Genomic DNA, 20,642 nt, shown 5'->3' on the forward strand with positions numbered 1-20,642 from the left:
AATGACAATCACTTGTGCGAAAGTTCATCTGTTCATGCTAAAGATCTTTCATTCACTCTAAATGTAATTAGTCCTTCTTCTCTTCAAAGAGGACGAGGTTCTGAAGGGGAGAGTGACACAAAGGCAAAGAATGGAAGGTCCTGCTCTAAGGAACCTATGTACTGTAGGGAGACATCAGTATGGACAACTATAAGAGATAATGGAAAAATATCCTAGAGGTACAAAAAGGAATGCCGTTAAAGCAAGGTAAAAGAAATACTAAAGTTTGCCTGGGTCAGTGAGTCTTTGCATTTGGTTTGAGCCTTTAAAATGAGTTAAGAGATCCTTAAGAGAAAAGCCACTCCCCAGAAGGCAGAGGTAGGAGATGACACAGACTCTTTGGTGGAGATAGAAGACTCTAGAAGGAAAAAACTAGTGTGGGATGGCGAGTTAGGTTAGGGCCAGACTTTGGAGACCATGGAAACTGTGTTTGAAATCCTGACTTTATTTCACGCACAATGGGAAGGTGTTGTGTTTTGTTTTTTTTTTTTTGAAGGGAAGTAGTAGTATAATTTAATCTTTGCCAAAATAAGGTAATTCTGGTTATAACAGGGTGAGAGAGATACGCGGTATCTTCTAGGACATTCCTGCAAAATCCAGGAGAGAAATGCTGAGCCCCCAAACACAGGCCATGACAGGGAAGAATTAAAAAAAAAAAAAAGCTGGAAGAGAGAAAGTGAGGAGGCAGATGTTTGGGTGTGGAGACAGAGAAAGAGGGAGGAGTTGAGACAAGGCAGTGGGGAGGACGTGGTTCTAATTCACACAGAGTAAAACACAAGGGAAAGAGGTGTCAGTGAGGGTGTGTGTGGAGGGGGAAGGACAGTGAATGATCCACTCTGGCATGATTAATAGGAATTTGAATAGCAAAGAGACTATTTTCAGGTGTTGGTGATTCACTGAGGAAGTCAAGGCGGAGTATTACAGTTGTCAACTAGATTCAAAAGACCACCAAATGGGAGGTAAGGAATCAGAGGCATTCAGTGACTGCATTCCCACCCACCTTGCCTGATCCTTTATACACATACCCATAAAAGCATCTCCCCAGTGCCCACACAGTGACCTGTTTCCAAGGAGATTAAGGGCAGATTTGGGCTGAATAACATGTCTCCATCAATGGTTCCTAAGAGCTGGAGCAAGAATTCGAACTCCAAGGGGACACACTTAACCATCATGCATTGCCAGCTTCCAAAATGCTGTGTAGTCAACTGAAGCAGAGTGATACTGAGATATCTTGGAGAGAAAGTGGGATTTAAGTTCGGAGGATATTTTCCCTTTTTATCACTTTTGGTGGCTATCCTTTCTAAATGCAGTGACTCAGTTTCAGAGACACTCATGCAACAATGACATTAATGGACAGTAAGATTTAACTAGTTAGAACATATATTTTTGATACTCTTTGTTTGTTTGTTGGTTTATTTTCTAATGTGTTCATCTAGTTTTTGGTTTACCATTAAACAATGATATTTTAAAAATAAAAACATTTAAAATGGATTAAAGACCTAAATGTGAGATCTGAAACCATAAAATTCCTAAAAGAGAATACAGGTAGTAATTGCTTTGACATCAGTCATAGAAAGATCTTTCTAGATATGTCTCCTTTGGCAAGGGAAACAAAAGCAAACATAAACTATTGGGACTGTCCCAAAATAAAAAGCCTTTGAACAGTGAAGGAAACCATCAACAAAACAAAAGACAACCTAGTGAATGGGAGAAGATATCTGCAAATGATACATCCAATAAAGTGTTAATATCAAAATATATAAAGAATTTGCACAACTCAACACCAAAAATCCCCCCAAAAATTCAGTTAAAAATGGTCAGGGGACATGAATAGATTTTTTTCCAAAGAAGACATATAGATGGCCCATAGACACATGAAAAGATGCTCAACATCACTCATTATTAGAGAAATGCAAATTACACCACAGTAAGATATCACCTCACACCTGTAAGAATGACTAAAATAAAACACACACACACAGAAAATAAAATAAAATAAAAACACATTGTGGAACTTCAGAGAACATTAGAATTCCTGGATCCTTCAGTTGGAGTATTCAAGACATAATTAAACGCATGAACAAAATGCATCATAAGCTTTTATGCTCTCTCCACAGATATGTTGTCCCACCTGGACGACTAGTTGGAGCTACAGGGTGAGGGACAAGCCCTTACCTGAGTGTGTGGTTTCTCGCCAGGCTCGGCTGACGCTCTTGCAGCATTTCAAAAATGTTTGGCTGGCGGAGAAATGCCACAATCTTGTCATTATATGCTGAAACAGACAAAAGTGCAAGTTGTGGTTGAGTTTTCAGCCCAGAGATGATTTCTCTAATGGTTGGAAAATAGCTACTTGATACCAGGATTAATGCAAGAGTTCGAAGGGCAGGTAGCACACTCATCAGAAAAATGTAAGCTCTTGAGGGCTCTTTGTCTGTGACATAATAACATTGTCATTTCTAAAAGATCAAACCAAAGTGAACTAGATCTAAGTTAATTATCCTTAATATTCTAAGACCTTAACGGGGTGTTAACTCACCCCTGTGTGAATAGGTGAAGGAGAATAAAATCATTCTTCCACAAGCTATTTTACTCTCTTCCTTCTGACTTCTCTTGGTCATTTTGCCATAGTTATTATGGCCAAAGATTCTTTGTAACTTCAAAGAAATCCATTTCTGAACACCTGACACTTACAACCTGTGGCCATGGTTGATTTCCCAGTAGTCATAATGGAAATACCCAAATCCACTTGGGCTTTCTTACCTCATTTCCCTTGATACAAGTGGCACGTGTTTTAGAAGGAGGTGGCTGAGGTTAGGAATGAAGACTATACTGACTTGTCCCTATACACACATGGGAAAAGAGGTCTAAATTACAAACTGCATCTAATAGCAATAAGATCCATCACCTCATTTAAACTATGCTTTCCTGTACTCAGCTAACAAATCACTGAAAGGAATAAAGAAGGGGCTGAGAGTCTGGAAAAGAACTGAGACAGGGAAAAGGGAAGAACAAATCAAGGAGGGGAGGGAAAGGGAAAAAGGGCAAAGGAGGGATGGAAGCAAAGGGTAGGGGGTAGATTTTATCATAGGAAAGGAAAAATAAAATACAGAATCCTGAATATTAAAGGACTTGTGATAAGAAAAACAAGGCTAAGGACTGGGTATCCAGGATCCCAAAAGCATGATACATACCTAGTGGCAATGACTCATGTTGATGTTGGCTTCGAATAGCAGCTACCAGGCTGTGTCCTGGCCTGGCCAGTAAAGAGGCTCCTCTGTTTCGAGAGACTTCTGAAGCCTAATTTCAAAATAAAATTGTTAGCATTGGAAATATTATCAAATTCAGATGGTCTTTTGATACTAATTTTCCAATATGAGGGGGAAAAGACCCAGATATCACTTAAGTTAAAAAGCAATGAAGTTACAATCTTCAAAATGAATTGAAATAAGCAAGTTAAAAAAAAGATTAGGTAGGATGGTTGATGTGCTATGTTAGGGTTTTTAAGAAAGTGATTGTGCATGGGGCGCCTGGGTGGCTCAGTCGGTTAAGCATCTGACTTCAGCTCAGGTCATGATCTCGCGCTCCGTGAGTTCGAGCCCCACGTCGGGCTCTGTGCTGACAGCTCAGACCCTGGAGCCTGTTTCAGATTCTGTGTCTCCCTCTGTCTCTAACCCTCCCCCCGTTCGTGCTCTGTCTCTCTCTGTCTCAAAAATAAGTAAATGTTAAAAAAAAAATTAAAAAAAAGAAAGAAAGTGATTGTGCCAAATGTCCTAAATGTTAACTAGGTTAACATACTGACTAAAGAACATTTCTCTTCATAAATATGTTCAAGAGACATAAATAAATTCTACATGAATACTATCAATAAAGATGGGTTTATGACCTTAATTTGTGAGAGTTGGTACTGAACTTCAGAACTGAATGTGGAATGGACTTGCTCTTTCCAACAGCACGTAGCACCCTCAGATGGCCGTTCTTTGCTAATTGCCTATTGTTCCATTCACTGTGCTGGCTACTCTTCCTTAACATAGTATCTTTTTATTTTCTCAAAATTCTGGAAGATAAGCATTATTAACCACATATTACAAGCAGAAAATCTGAGGATTGGATAAAATTAAGTTTTTACAAAATTTTCAACTGTAAGAGGCAGAACCAGGATTTGCTTGATTGCAAAGCATTTGTTGACTTCTCTCATGCTGCTAGCCTGCATCCAGTACCTTGGTTTTGGATGGGCATTTTGACAAAACGTCATGGAATACAGAATTGCACAGCTTAAAACTGATATTTGTGATGATTGATTTAGCTCAATTTTAAATTTCAGAAATCCCCTAAGTCCTAGAGCATGACGATGAACTTTCTACTGTGATTCCATGTACATTCTGTTTCTTAAAGGACTCTTGAAGGGTAAGCTATTTAAACAGAGGCTGTATAGATCTTCCACAAATATATGGGTTTGCTGTAGAGTATGACTCATTCTATGATATTTGGTAAAGTATGCCAAAATAGGCTTTAAAAACATTTAAGAATTACATTGAAGATTACTTTGTAACATACTTATAAAAAGCTCAAACATCCAGACAAAAAGGGAGAGAAAATTCTCCCTCTGAGACCAGTATACAATTCATTCCCACAGAATTCAGGAGAGGTACTGAGATCCTATGCTACAAAGTCCAGAAAGGTCAAGTCAATCTCAAAGGGGTCATTTAAGACGAGACCATGTGTCCTAGTGCAGATGACAAACAGGACGGATTACTTAGGGCTTACTAATTAAAGACATAGTAATTGCAGGTTTTCCTTCGGGTCCTACTTCCACACTTCACACAGACATGATGAACATCCTTCCTTTGCAGAGATGTGCTATCAGTTCACTGTCTGTACATGGCGGTCTTTGAACTGCTCTTCTGGAAGTAGCAGAGATGCAGATACATCCCTTTTCTCTCCTGGTTCTTCTCCTTGCTCACTGCTTACTTGAGGGACAAGGAAATGGATTCTGTGCCATTGTGGTGGACTTCTCACTTCGGTGTCATTAGCCCTCAGGTACTGTAGCCAGCCACCAAGATTTAGAAGTAGGTACTTCGACAACAGCCCTTTCCAGTCCCAATTAAATGGTTACAAAGCAAAGTGGTAAAAGAAAGGTTTGCTCGCTCTTCAAATATGCAACACCGAGTCTCTACGTTTCTTCCACCATGAATTAATAAATATGTAAAGCCTTTCTGGCACTGAAATGTTAGGTTTCTTTTCCTTAGAGGGAATTATGTCAGTCTGCTTTATTGTGTGTTTGAAATATTTTCGATGCTGTAAAGACAGGAATCTCAAAGACCACTCAGCAGAAGATTATCTAAATGATGCATTACAGAGAGAAACTGAGGAAGTGGATCTGATAGCAGACTTCAGGAAGGCATGACTGTAATACAGAACTCAGGTGATGTCTGCTGTCACACCCTGGGCTAACGTGTGTCATTGTTGGTGGGTTGCCCTGAAATAAATGGGGCTTTGAAACAAGAAGAAACTCACTTCTCTTCTTAGCTGCCAGAGGGAATTCATGTGTTACAGATATGCTTTAGGGAAAAATGGTGCCTTCTCCTGAGGTTACCTGTTCACCGGCAAAACCAAGCCAGACTGCAAAACTTCAGAAGTCAGATGAAGGCCAGCCACCCCAAAGGTAGATGACTGACTGATGAATATGCTTCAGGCCAATGACGAGTGAGATGGAGAAAACAACCCAGGGGGAAGGTGCCGCATATGGGGTACCTGAACCACAGAAACAACTGCCAAGGGCAAAGGAGGTGATTGCAAAGTAATACTGGAAGGTCTACAGATGAGCTGGAGGATGGGAAGGTTAAACAGAAACAGGCTTCTCCAACAAGGAGCCAGGAATTTATAGGGATAAGGACAGTTCCAGACAGGGTTAGAGAGAATTCCGAGATTGGGCAAGAGTTTAGTATGTGCTAGGATCCTTGTAGCCCTAAAGTAATACGAAATGGTCCATCCTGAGGAATATTAGGTATCGACTGAGTAACTGATTTGGATCTCACTGCAAACATGATGCTAACATTTGCTTTCCTAACTACTGAAAATGACTAGAAGTTTGAATTTTCCATTTAAAACCAAAATTATACGACTCACTGAATTCCCTGGCATTTGACACATTCTATGTTACCGAATTTCTCAGGGATGTATGTGAGAGACAGACAAAGAAGGGACTCCCCCAGTGGCCTGCCTTTCCCCAGACATGCTATGACTACTTTATGACTGGCTAAAACCCAGTTTCCAGTAGGGACTACTTTTAAGATTTCTTTTCCTTTTGATGTTGAAATAGCTTTAATCATAATTGCAAATGTGAAAACTTCAAACATTTAGCTCTCCAGAAAAAAAAGTAGATATGCTCAGAAAATAGTTTACAGTGACTGGTAAACAAATTTCTCTCTGTGTTGCAATTTAGAAATGTAAACTGGTGTTTTATTTTTTTAAAGATGTGATTGAAAATTGCAGGTTTTAGACTGAATTTGGGTTAATAATCAGTGAATGCTCTCTTTGAAAACACTGGAGATCTGATGATGAAAAAAATAGTGAGTTCAGAGGAAAGGCCCAAGTGATGAATTTTAATTCATCTCTAGAATCCTTTTGTGTTCTAAAAACAGATCATTAACAAAGTTTTCAGAATTAGCTTAAGGAAACAAAAGAGAGAGAGAGATCTTGAGCTATTCAACATATTTATAAAAGCGAAAAGTGGGCGATAAATAATGTACAAAGAAAGGCTTGATTTAAATTGTGGTAGATCTATATGAATAAATATAGAAGAATTTTAATTGCATGGGGACAGTCTACAAGGTACTGTATTAGTAAAATAGGATGCAGAACCATAGACAACATAATTCAATTTTTTATTTCCATGGTTACCAGAAAGTGTCTCCAGACCGGGAATTATACTCACCTTTTAACTTCTTTCCCACCTGTGTCTGTGTTTTCTACACTCATTGCTTACTGTTGATAATTCAAAAGTTTATTTTCATAGGTGCCTGAATTTTATAAACTTCCAACCAAACTGTAATCAAATATTGGTTGCATGGAATCAAGAGAAATATCCCCAAAATTTAGAAGCAGTGCAAAAGTTACCTCCCCACACTTCCCTGTGTCATCTGAGGCAGTGAAATAACTTTTGTCATCAAAAAATCTCACTGCAAAGAACGACCAAGAATGACTTCTGCTTTTAAAGTGAAAAGTCAGTTTCTCTTCCCTGCCAGATTCTTATCCTTTCATGAGGCAACACACTCATGTGTGTACCCTCCCAGAACTTTTCTATGACTAACGATTTTCTAAACTGGTAAAAGAAATAAAACTTAGGTGCTCTGTTATCCTTCCTTATTAATGTTAATTTATATTGCTAATTGCAGTATAAATAAGACAAATGTGACCTCCAGTGACTTCCTTACTGATAGAGAGATGGAAACCAATATTTATAGCCCTATATGCTCTTTCCATTTATCTGTGTCCATTTCCCTTGGGACATTATGGGAAGATACAGACTTGTTTTGTTAGTACTTTTTTTTTTGTATATTGCAGACAGATGTGACCCTGTACTAAAATGCAGGATAAAGTGTCAAATAACGATCTTTTTATGCATAAAGTATTATATTCCTGATAATGGCTTTCAGCCAACTTCCTGAAAAATGTTCACTTGAAGTAAAGGCTAATCCAAAAGACACTTAACAGTGTCTCTTTTAATAACCTATCTTAAGGGTTTTGAGAAATATTTTTATCAATTAGGATCCTGAATATAGAAACTGATTTCAATTCTATCCTTAAATTCAATTGATAAAAATATCAACTGCTGAGCAACACTCGAGAGAATGGCCCATGAAGGTGAACAGAAAATAACTGATTCCTAAGGTTGTAGTATAAGAAACATCTATAGCAAATCCCCCATTGCCCCTGTTATGTGACAGAAAAAAACCATGGATTATAAAAACAATTCATTGATTATTCCTGAGTCTAATTATTCCATATTTATGTCTGCTTAACTGTCCTTTCAAATTGGATATCCTGCTGTTTTCATACTCATTATCAACTTACCTAACAGCAAATCTACCATTGTCCCCAACTGGCTTTCCTGTTCATCTTACCAATGTGTTGATAATGTGAGTCAAGTCCCACGGACTCTGAGAGTCACAGAGCTAGCTGGCCATCCAATTCCCTTGTCTCCACTTGCAGATGAGGAAACTGAGGCCCCAGAAAGGAAAGGAAGGAGCAATGATACACAGTTCCTCTGTGGAGAAGCCAGAGCTGAGACTCTGTCTGCTAACTTAAGTCCCAGGTACCCCTTCCTTTGCACCTCTTGACCACCTGGGGCTTCTTCCCACACGGTGTCCATTGTCTTCTGTCTCTTTGCTGCTTCCAAGGCCTCCCCACCTTATACCTGGTCTGTGGCAGAGGCCTCTGACGGGTCTTTCTCTCACAGATCACTCTTTGCCACAATCCTTCCTCCTCTTGGCCATCATTATCTCCTTTCTAAAATACTAGTATACACTGGACTGGGACTTAGGAGATCTGAGTTGTGGTCTTGAACTCCCTGTGTCACCTGAGTTTTTGGTATTTAAGTTTACCTGACTTTAAAATACAATTCCTAACTAAAGTGGCATTGCCACATGGGAATATTTAGAAATGCTTAGGGGTATTTTGTTTTGTTTTTTTGTTTTGGTTGTCATAGTGACTGGTGAGGTGAGGGCACTCCTGACATTTAATGGATGTGACCAGGAAGAAAAGGTCCAGCAATGACATAAGACAATTCTACACTTCACAAAATTGTCCTCAAAATGCCAATAACCTTCTCTTCTTGAGGGACAATGGGTGACTTGATCTCTAAAGGCCATTTTTATACAAAAACCATCATATTATTCTTCTCAATTTCATTCAGTGGGCTTTTAAGAAAGTGCCAACCATGTGGCATTCAAAACTTAACAAAAACCAAGACAAAAACCAAGTGGAAATGGTATTCTGGTCATACCAAACTATTTGTTGTCTCTCTACTGACACTTCTCAATCCTATCACTGCATCTCTGCTTATGCTGTGTCTCTGGGGGATTGCCATTCCTCTTCCTTTGTTCCTTGCTAGATTCTACCAATTTTCTAGGGTTGGGTCAAGTACCTTATTTTATTTTATGTAAAAAAAAATTTTTTAACGTTTATTTATTTTTGAGACAGAGACAGAGCATGAATGGGGGAAGGGTCAGAGAGAGAGGGAGACACAGAATCAGAAACAGGCTCCAGGCTCTGAGCTGTCAGCACAGAGTCCGAACTCACAGACTACGAGATCATGACCTGAGCTGAAGTCAGACGCTTAACTGACTGAGCCACCCAGGTGCCCCAAGTACCTTATTTTAAAGATGCCTTTCCTTGGCCTCTTTTGAACTCCTATTGCATTTGTCCTAACATCTCTCTTGGCACTCAATCATATTCTAATTGTTCTTGTTACTTAACTCTGTGTTTTTTTGGCCTGGCTTCAAACATAGAATATAAAATTCTCCTAGGGAGGGATCATATCTCATACTTCCTTGCATTCCACAGTGCTCAGAGTAGGCCATGAACTTAATCAATGTTTGTTGAGCAAAATCACATCACAGCAAACACAATTAACCTTTCTCACTACCCCCTCCCTCTGTTTTTATATCAAGATCCTCCTATCTTCTGATTCCCAGGCTGCCGGCTCTCTCAGCAGGAGGAATCAGATATTTGTTTTCATAGAGGCTGGGTCTTTGTTTTCTCTGGTATGCTGCTTCTAGATCAGATAGTCTCTGCCTTCCAGCTTTTTGTCTCTGTTGCTTTTCTTGGTTTCTCCCTGTGTCAGTGCAAAGCTACCAGCAGAGAGTGGATGCACAGGGGGATGGGAGGGGTTTGAAAACCTGATGAATTGAATCAGTTGGCGAGGGGATGAATTAGGAAGAATACAGATCGCTGGTACACATTGATACCCTTTCATTGTTACGTGTTACAGTCTTTCTGGACTGATGCAGGTGGTACTTTGTCATTAATGTTGATATTCAATGTAACTGGGCTTGAGCTATTCAATTGTATTAAATGAATGTTTTAGAACTGGTAATGCAAGTGGTACTCGTGATCTTAATCTCGTTTCAACAGAAATGTTTTAGTACTTGTATTTTCAAGTTAATTTCTTATAAATGTGAGAGATCTATATCTTTAGGGTGTTCATCTTACATTTGAGTAATCTACATTTTTGTTTTATTGACATTGAATCTGTAGCACTCAGATTCTTTTATCAAATGTAATTACTCTATATTAACACTGAAACTGCCTTAATAAAATTAAAGAATTTTAAATAAACAGCATATTTCAAAATTTTAAATAAATTTAAATTTTAAATAAGTTTTAAATAAACAGCATATTTCAAATTGATGCAGAGTTTTGAATCTATCTACTATTATCTCATAAATGTTGTACTTTCTAAAGTATTGTAAAAATGCCACCAGAGAAGGATACAATGCATGCTGAGCTGGGAAGTCAGGGCACTGCTTTCCGTAATCTGTGAATGTGCCTGCTGCTGAGTGTGTGCTACCTGAGCATCCTGACACGCACATAACCCTTGGGGATGCATAATATGCCTTCTCTGCATAGTCACATACACATTTTACATATATGCAGAAAGGAAGAATTAACGTTTTCAGCAGTTTCCTAAAACAATACCTAAGATGAGCCATGAAAGAAAAATTCATTTTATCACACTGGCCTTAAATCATGAATGCCCTTGGTTGGAAACAGTTATGCCTGTCAGAGCATTCAGATGATTTCCTTAAAAAGTAGTAAAGTGGTGCCGATGCACCAGCAACAGGCCCTTCCCCTGAGACTTATGTTTGCTATCTGGAGTCTGCCAGGTAGATTGTTATTTTACCCATTTCTCCTGAGATGTTCACTCTAGTTCCCCCAGGAATAACTCTTGGGGGACAGGGTGGGAGAGGGGGATACACACACACACACACACACACACACACACATATATGTGTATATATATATTATATATTGTATATACAATACATATATATACACTTTTTTTTCCTACACTATTTATTCATTTTTTACTTCATTGTAATCCAACTCTACAACCTGTTTTATGAGAAGTGGTTCTTAGCACCCACATCTCCTGAGATCCTGGTGATTTTTATGAAAACATGGTACCGATACTTGGGAAATGTCAGTCAGGACATAAGAAGGGATTTGCTCGTAATATTGCCAGGAACTGACTAGAAGTAGAAAAGAGCTATGTTTTGAGTTTGGGCTTGAGAAAGGAGGCCAGGAAAGGGTATGGAATACAGAGATAGCAATTCAGGAAGGCAAAGAACATCATGTTTTAAGATGATGTTTTTCATCTTTTCAGCTTTTCATGATTCAATGGAAGGTGACCACAGGCAGGTAGGAGAGAGCACAGGGTAGGATGGGAACAGAGTACTCATGTGCCTTGTTGATTTCCCCCAATCTTTAGTTCATATATATAGTATTGATGTCTTCTCCAGGATCTATGAAAACCCAGAAGTTTAATGTCGGTCACACACTGTATGATCTTTTAAGAATTCACATGTGACTGGAAGGCCTGAGGAAGCACAGCTCCAACCATAATGTAGGGATCTCCTGACCCTGCATTTTCAATTTCCTTTAAGCTAGACAGATTTTTTGTAGTGACAACTGTTAGGACAAAAGGGAAGGCAGAAGGAAGGCGATCTGAAGATGGGTCTAGGGAGTTCAGTGGGTGTCCCTGACTTATCATTCTTCTACAGAGCAGTGTGGATATGGCAGAGGCCCTTGAGGAACAGGCAATCCTAGATCCCAACCATTAAAACAGTGCTGGCCCCACTAAAGGAGGGGCCTAAGGAACTGTGAAGGTGGCAGGGAGCCTCGGGGTGTTACCTCTCCAGCGCTGTAACTCCGGAGCCTCTGGAGGTGCTGTCGATGTGTCAGGTGATTGGGAAGACGACCGTTCTGAAGAGGGATTCGGGGGTCAATGAAAGTGGTGGCTCGACTATTGTGGTCCACGAAAAAAGACTGCAGACAGACCAATAAAAAAGAACACTGCGTGAGAATGAGCCAAAATGAAGTCAGTAATGTAAGGGAATGCGACGGGGCTCAGTCTTCATGTTTATTTCTGTCCCTCCTTTTTATCTGCTCAAAACTAGACTGAAGACTGGGGCACTGTGCATCTGTTTGCTCAGTAGTTGAATGAAACAATACCAGTCATTGATAAACACTTTACAGTACACAGTTACAGAGTCATGATCACAGCATTTTATTCACGATGGAAAAGAAGAGAAATGGAGACTTTGAGACAGTAAAATAACTAGTAATTAATAATTTGTGAAGCATTCTATTTATTTTTTAAATAAACGCTCTTTTTTTTTGGTTAAAGAATTAGCAGTCTCCCTGAGAAGAAACTTTAAAAGGATAAAAAAGTAAGGAGAAAGCCAAAATCATCCCAAATGTCACAATCTAAGGGTAATCACCAAAATATTTTGATGAATTTTTTTCTATTTTTTCTTTTCTTATGCAAATATACAATTATTTACATCTTTTCCCCACATTGGTACTTACAATTTTGTTGGAAGAATTTTTCACCTACATTTTTTGAGCATTTCCCTAAGTTATTAGACATTCTTTGAACACAGAATTTTAGTAAGCATATGGTATTCAGATGGATGCATAATAATTTCAGCACCTTCTGTCATTGGACATTTTACTTTTTTACTGCTTTAAAATAATGCTTCAGTAAACACTCTTATTCATAAATCTTTGCAGTATGTCTGATTACATGTTCCAATATATGACAAAAGTTATTCTTTAAATCTAAAATTACTTCTCATAAAAGAGAAAATTAATACTTTCTTTATAATGTCATGAAAACATATTTACATCCCTAATTTACTAAAACTATGTTTTATTTTTAAAATATAAATGTATACTTAATTTTTATCATGAACTTGTATAGCATTTCTTAAAATAATCAACTAAAATTTCTCCTATAAACTATTGGTTAATGTACTAGAGATAATAGATTTACTAGTAGTAAATGAGCCTTACATCTTTGGGAGAAAACCTACTTAATTGTGGTGGGTCACTCTTTCAATATACTATCTAATTCAACTTTACTTTTATTTATTTTTATTTTATTTTATTTTATTTTACTTTTTTTTAATGTTTTATTTTATTTTTGAGAGAGACAGAGACAGAGCACGAGTAGGGGAGAGGCAGAGAGAGAGGGAGACACAGAATCTGAAGCAGACTCCAGGCTCTGAGCTTGTCTGCACAGAGCCTGACGCAGGGCTCAAACTCACAAACCATGAGATCATGACCTGGGCCGAAGTCGGACGCTCAACCAACTAAGCCACCCAGGCACCCCTCAACTTTATTTTTTACTATGAACTTTCTGGAACTCAGGTGAGTTTTGCCTACAGTTTTGTTTTGTTTTTTTTTAAATCAGATTTCCCTACTTTTACTCGTATTCGTGTGTGTGTGTATTTAGTTTTACACAGTTTCATCACCTGTGTAAGTTCACGTATCCACCACCACAGTTATTGAATGGTTCTCTCCAATGAGGATCCCTCATGTTGCCCCTCTGTCACACCCATCTCCCTCCCTTATTCCTCCACCCCTCAATTCCCAGCCAATCACTGATCTGTTCTCCATTTCTGTAATTTTGTCACATCCAGAATATTCTATAAATGAAATCACACACTATGTAACCTTTTGGGATTTTTTATCCCCCACACAGCACAATTCCCTTGAGTTTCATCCAAGTTGTTGTACCAATAGTTTGTTCTTTACTGCTGAGTAAAATTCTACGATGCAAATTTACTGAAATTTGTGCCAATGATTTTTGCTTTTTGTCTGATTTCATTAGCAAAGATATGACTGCTCCAAAAAATGAACTATGCTGTTTCTATTTCTATCTTTCCCTTCACTCTGGAATAGATCATAAAGAAACGTGGCACTGGGCAAGTAATTCATTGTTGCATTTTCCAATTTATTCCATAAGTTCACTTGATTTCTTATATTTCTTGAGTCAATTTTTAAATCACATATATTTATTTTTAAATTATCCATTTCTTCTAGATTTTCTTTTTTAAAAAAAATTCTTTTAACATTTATTCATTTTTGAGAGACAGAGCACCAGCAGGGGAGGGGCAGAGAAAGAATGAGACACAGGATCCGAAGCAGGCTCCAGGCTCTGAGCTGTCAGCACAGAGCCTGACACAGGGCTCATACTCATGAACTGTGAGATCATGACCTCAGGTGAAGTCAGACACTTAACCGACTGAGCCACCCAGGCACGTCATCTTCTAGATTTTCTAACTTTGATTTCAAACATTTATATAAGTAGGTATGCATTTTCTCTTTAAAATTTCCCTGCATCTCTTATAACTCATTCCTTGTTTTTATGTATTATTTTCCTTAGATTGATTTATTTCTCTTCTAAAACAACTCTTACCTTTATTTCTTATACCGTTTTCCAGTTCATGAATTCTGGGTTTTTATTGTCAAATAAATTTTGGAAATAAATTTTTGCTTCAATTACTGTTGCTTTTTAACCTTCTCTAAATTATTAATTTGAAAGCTTGTATTTAAAAATTTTTCTTGTTTGATAATAAAAACCAATGTGCAAATCCTTTGAGCACAGTCTTTCTATATCACGTTTTATTAAGTACTGGTGATATGCATTTTCAATAATTTCTCAATGGTTTATAAGTCTTGATTTTATTTAAAACCCAATAGTCATGAAGAATACTGTTTTGAATCTCCAAGTGGCAAATAGTTGGTTTTTGATGATTGTGTTTAAAGTTATTGTTTATTTTTGTTGCTGTTTCAAGTTTTTATTTAAATTCCAGGTAGTTAATAAACCGTGTAATATTGGTTTCAGATGTAGGATTTAGTGATTCAACACTCACATATTACACCCAGTGCTCATCCTAACAAGTACCCTCCTTAATCCCCATCAACCATCTAGCCCATCCCCCACCCACATCCTTCTATCAACCCTCAGTTTGTTCTCTACATTTAAGAGTCTGTACTATGGTTTGCCTCTCTCTCTGCCCCCACCCCCCACCATGTTCATCTGTTTCATTTCTTAAATTCCACCTACCAGTGAAACCCTATGGTATTTGTCTTCTTCTGACTGACTTTAAATTTGTTGTTTAAAATTTAGCTCTATTACTTACGGCCATGGAATGCAACATGAGTCTTTTATGCTTTTTTGTTTTGTGTTACAAAATATTATCCCCTGAAAAAATGTTCCATAGGATCTTGTAAAGAAGTTGTAAACTATTTATTCCTTATTAAAAAGATTGTGGTAAAATGTCCAAAACACAAATTTTGCCCTTTTAATAATTTTTAAGTGTACAATTTAGTGGCATTAAGTACATTCTGAGTGTCGTGCAACGATCACCACTATTCATCTCCTGAACTTTTTCATCTTCCAAGACTGAAACTCTGTACTCATTAAATACTAACCCCTCATTGCCTCCCTTCCCCAGCCCCTGAGAACTTCTATTCTAGTTTCTGTCTCTATGAATTTGACTACTTTTAGATATCTCATGTGAAATATAATACTTGTCCTTTTGTTTCTGACTTGCTTCACTTAGCATGTTTTCAAGGTCCATCCATGTTGCGACATGTGTCAGAATTTCATTCCTTTTTAAGGATGCATAATCTTCCACTGTTTGCACATAGCACATTTTGTTTATCCATTCATGTAATCTCTATTTTTTTCACCTTTATTGAGGTACAATTGACAAATAAAATTGTATGTAATTAAGCTCTATGCTAGCTCTATTTTTAACAAAAGTATATATGTTCCATTAATACAAAATTATTCAAATCCTGACTTATTTCATCTGTTTGTCAAACTGATGGATATAAAACACATTTTCCTATTGTGTATTTATTTCATTTCCTTTTGTATTTCTCTTCTAGTTTTCTTCATATGGTAGGATGTTATTTCACTCATAAGATACATGATTATTGTAACTTTTAGTTGTGCCATTGATTAATATAAAATCTTACTTTGACTCCATTTAATGGTTCTGGATTTGAAATCTCCTTTGTATGATATTAATATACCGCCACTGATTTTCCTGTTAATGTTTTCCAATTCTATTAATATTTGTTCTTCTATTTTTTAAACTTTCTGAATCATTTCTTTGGTATGTCTTTTAATAAGCTGGATCTGTTTGTTACTAAATCTGAAAGTGTTTTCCTTTTGGTATGCAGGTTTATCCTATTTCCATCTACCACTATGACTATTATGCTTGGCTGTGCTTATGTTATTTTATTTTTATTATTTCTGATTTCTTTGCTTCCTGGTGGATTTTTTGGTGTTTTACTATGTAAATTGTATTTTGTTTGATTTTATTTTTGTAGGAATTTGAAACAGCAATCTTGTTTTCAATGGTACAAATAGTTGCCTTTTAAGTTGATCAAATAACTATATTTAGCCCTTGTTTTTCAAATTATCCAATTTGACTTCTCTTACACTCAACTGGGGACTTAGCACAACCTTCCTTGCCCCGTTCTCTGGTCCCCTTTCTACTTCCTTGTCAATTTTATTCCAGGGTAGAGATATGATTCAGATTGTCTTTATACATTTATTCCATTTTCCTTATACATATTTTCCCATATTTTATTGATTTTTTTCCAAAACATTTTAAAGCATTTTAAAATCAATTATTTGTATTAATATTCCTGCATTTGATTGATAAATATTCACCACCATAGTCCATTTATACTATGTTTTCCCCATTATTGATTTCTTGTTCTGCTTCATTAGTGAGCTATCTGGAAAATGGCTTTTGGTGTTTACTTTGGATAGGGAAAAGAGGATGTGAGCTCTGAAATTTTTCTAGTGTCTTCACACTTGAATGACACCATTTCTGGATATGGAATTGTGGGGCTATAATATTTTCTCACCAATAACTTGTACTCTTTGCCCTGTGGATTTCTATAGTTGAGTTGTATAAATGGAAAATTTTAAGGTTGTCTTATTTTTATCCTTTTTTAGGTGACTTTCATATTATCATGGCTATACATTGGTAAGATTTTTTTAAATCTCCATCTACACATTCCAGAATATGTGTAGATATAGAATTTATTTTAATTGATTTTACTATAACTCAGTGAGCCCAATTAATCTGCCTACTTGAACAATTTATTTTACAACAGAGTTTTATTTTCAATATTTAATTAATAATTTAATTTAATTAATATTTATATTTAGTATTTAATTTTTCCCGTTGTACCTATTATTCTGGTTTCTTCTTTAGAAACATCTATAGATCATTCATCAAACAGAGATGTTTATTGACTGCCAATTATATGCTGGGAATATTCTAGGTCCTTGAGGTTTCATCAATGAGCAAACAAAGATGCCTTTTCTCAAAGAGCTTAGAATTCTGCCAGGAGAAACAGAGAAAACAGTCAATCTAACAAATACATAAATTATATGGTGGAACACATGGGTTAGAGATCTTGGGATGCTTTTTGTATTAAATTAGGTGGTTAGGGTAGGCCTTGCTGAAAAGGTGAGATTTGTTCTTTTTGGTTTTTACTTTTTTTTTTTTTTAACCTTATCCCTCTTTGTTTGCAATCTGGTTCCCTCCCTCACTTTGAGGCTAGTTTCCATGTCCTATATCAGTGATTTGATTTTACACAGCATCAGTTCTGCTCTGTTTTATCCCTATGCTATTACACTTTGCTTTTCCTTGCAATCTTAAAACGTTTATTTTGTCTGCTTTTTCCTTTTTAATGTTTATTTATTTATGTTGAGAGAGAGAGAGAGGAGTGAGCAGAGGAGGTGCAGAGAGAGGGAGGGAGACAGAGAATTCCAAGCAGGCTCCAAGCTGTCAGTGTGGAGCCTGATGCAGGGCTCGAACCTATGGACTGTGAGATCATGACCTGAGCTGAAACCAAGAGTCAGATGCTCAACCAACTGAGTCACCCAGGCGCCCCTTTTCCTTCCTTCCTTCCTTCCTTCCTTCCTTCCTTCCTTCCTTCCTTTCTTTTCTTTCTTTCTTTTTTAAATTGTAGTAAGAACATGTAACATAAGACTTACTCTCTTAACAAAATTTTAATTGTACAGTATTAAGTGCACAGGATGGAACAGTACTGTTAACACAATGTTGTGCAGCAGGTCTCCAGAACTTACTTATCTTGAATAATTGGTAAACTGCACCTATTGAACCTGAACTCCCATTTTCTCCTGCACCAATTGCTGGCAACCACCATTGGGCTCTGTTACCCTGAAGCTATTTCAGATACTTCATATAAGGGGAATTGTGCAGCATTTGTCCCTCTGTGACTGGCTCATTTCACTGAGCATAATGTCTTCTAGGTTCAACCACCTTGTAGCATGTGTCAGAATTTCCTTCATTTTTAAGGTTGAATAATATTCCACTATATGTATATACCATATATTTTTTTATAAGTTTCTGAATTCCAGTTGATTTAGTGTAATATTAATTTCAGGTGTACAATATAGTGATTCAACATTTTCCTATATCTCCCAGTGCTCATCACAAGTGCACTCAATAATCCTCATCACCTGTTTAGCCCAAGTCCCCCACCCACTTCCCTCCCACTAATTATCAGTTTGTTCTTTATAGTTAAGAGTCTATTTCTTGGTTTGCCTCTCTCTTTTTTCATTTGCTCCTTTGTTTTGTTTCTTAAATTCCACATATGAGTGAAATAATATGGTATTTGTCTTTCTCTGACTGACTTATTTCACTTAGCATAATATTCTCTAGCTCCATCCATGTCGTTGCAAATGGCAAGATTTCATTCCTTTTTATAGCTGGGTAATATTTTATTGTATATATACACCATATCTTCTTTATCCATTCATCAGTCTATGGACATTTGGGCTCTTTCCATAATCTGATGATTATAGATCATGCTGCTATAAACATTGGGGTGCGTGTATCCCTTTGAATTAGTATTACTTTGGGTTTAAATACCTAGTAGTGCAATTGCTGAATTGTAGGGTAGTTCTATTTTTAACTCTCTGAGGAATCTCCATACTGTTTTCCAGAGTGTTTGCACCAGTATGCATTTCCACCAAGAGGAAATGCATTTCCAGTGCAAGAGGGTACCCCTTCATCCACATCCTTGCCAACACTTGTTTAACACTTAGGTCTTAATAAAAGATGTTACCTGAAAGATGCATTATGTACTGTGTAGTTTCACTGAATTAAAAGCAGCTCTATTCCCATATGCTTCTACACATAAGTTTACAAACACATCTTTTTTTTTTTAAGTTTTTATTTTAATCCACTTAGTTAACATTCAGTGTAATATTAGTTTCAGGTATACAATATAGTGATTCAGCGCTTTCTTACATCATCTGGTGCTCATCACAACAAATGCACTCCTTAATTCCCATCACCTATTTCACCCATCCCCTCCCACCTCCCTTCTTATATACCACATTTTCTTTACCCATTCATCTGTCAATGGACATTTAGTTTGTTTCTGTATTTTTGCTATTGTGAATGACGCTTCAAGGAACATGAGAGTTCAGATAGCTCTTTGAGACTTTGATTTCAATTCTTTTGGATATATACTCAGAAGTGGGATCACCAGATCCCACGGTAGTTCTTTTTTCTTATATCTGCTTCCTCTCAGCTTTTTTTTTCTGTTTGTGGCTGCTGCTTCTCACCCAATAGAAGTCAAGTTCTCCTAAACATTTTGTGGATGATAATCAGATACCTTTGAAATGTTTCTGTTTTCTGAAGAATATTATACTATGAGATATATTTTTTCTCAGATAAAGATTCTGTTTCCTTCATGTCGTAGTTTAGTCTTCATAGGCTCCTTTTAACTTTGCTGTTGTGTGTCCATTCCTTTGTAGAGGTTGCCTCTGCCTCATCCGGGCCCCAGATAGGGCCCGCAAACCTGCCCTCAAACCTGCAGCCCCACCCCGTCTCTGGTGGATGAGCCCCCTCATCGGCTCAGGCCTAGACCCACTTGAAGCCCATACACAATCTCTACCGAAGTTGGTAGGAGGCTGTGTCCTTTCCAAGACAAGAGATGAGTCAGATGCCATTTGGCCCTTTATTCCAGTCCTCTTGAAGTGGTGCAACTCTCAGAGGTCTGTCCCTGTCACCCTTTGTGGGGATGATCAAAGACACCAAACAGCTAGTCCTGGTCCTTGTATTCCTACTACGGTATACACTAAAAATGAAGGCTGTCATCTCTGCATGTGTTAATAAAGCAAGAAGCAGATGGGATGAGAATGTGATGTGGCATTCTGGAACCTGCTCTGGCCATCTATGAAGATGGCTTTTGCATAGAGACCTATCACCACACCATTTCTCGGTGAGCGGGTTTCCTAAATCCCAGGCTCCTTTGCAGCACATTCTTTCCAAGTCAGAGGGCTGAGCCTGTACGATATAGTCTAAAAATGTTTTTCTCAACCTATTCCCATCATTGATGGGCTTTAGCAATGAGGTATTCTCGCATTCTTCCCAGTTGCCAGGCTTGATGTTGGATTTTTGTGTGTGGATATTTCCCACAGCATCAAGAGGAAGAACAGCAGATATTACTAATCTGCTGTATTA

The 20,642-nt window shown here is 37.5% G+C and overlaps 1 protein-coding gene across 4 annotated transcripts in view; it reads right to left on the bottom strand.

The window, feature by feature from the left end:
- The window catches only part of HECW1 (HECT, C2 and WW domain containing E3 ubiquitin protein ligase 1), a 429,025-nt gene that overhangs the window by 62,475 nt on the left and 345,908 nt on the right, over positions 1–20,642 (bottom strand). For all 4 annotated transcript variants that reach the window (XM_043588504.1, XM_043588501.1, XM_043588502.1 and 1 more), the window contains 3 exons: positions 11,953–12,087; positions 3,231–3,336; positions 2,215–2,311 (listed from right to left, as the gene is read on the bottom strand). In XM_043588504.1, the coding sequence (XP_043444439.1) occupies positions 2,215–2,311; positions 3,231–3,336; positions 11,953–12,087 (338 nt within the window). The remainder of the gene's footprint in view (positions 1–2,214; positions 2,312–3,230; positions 3,337–11,952; positions 12,088–20,642) is intronic.

The sequence above is a fragment of the Prionailurus bengalensis genome, chromosome A2, assembly GCF_016509475.1.
Source record: "Prionailurus bengalensis isolate Pbe53 chromosome A2, Fcat_Pben_1.1_paternal_pri, whole genome shotgun sequence".
Lineage (NCBI taxonomy): Eukaryota > Metazoa > Chordata > Mammalia > Carnivora > Felidae > Prionailurus > Prionailurus bengalensis.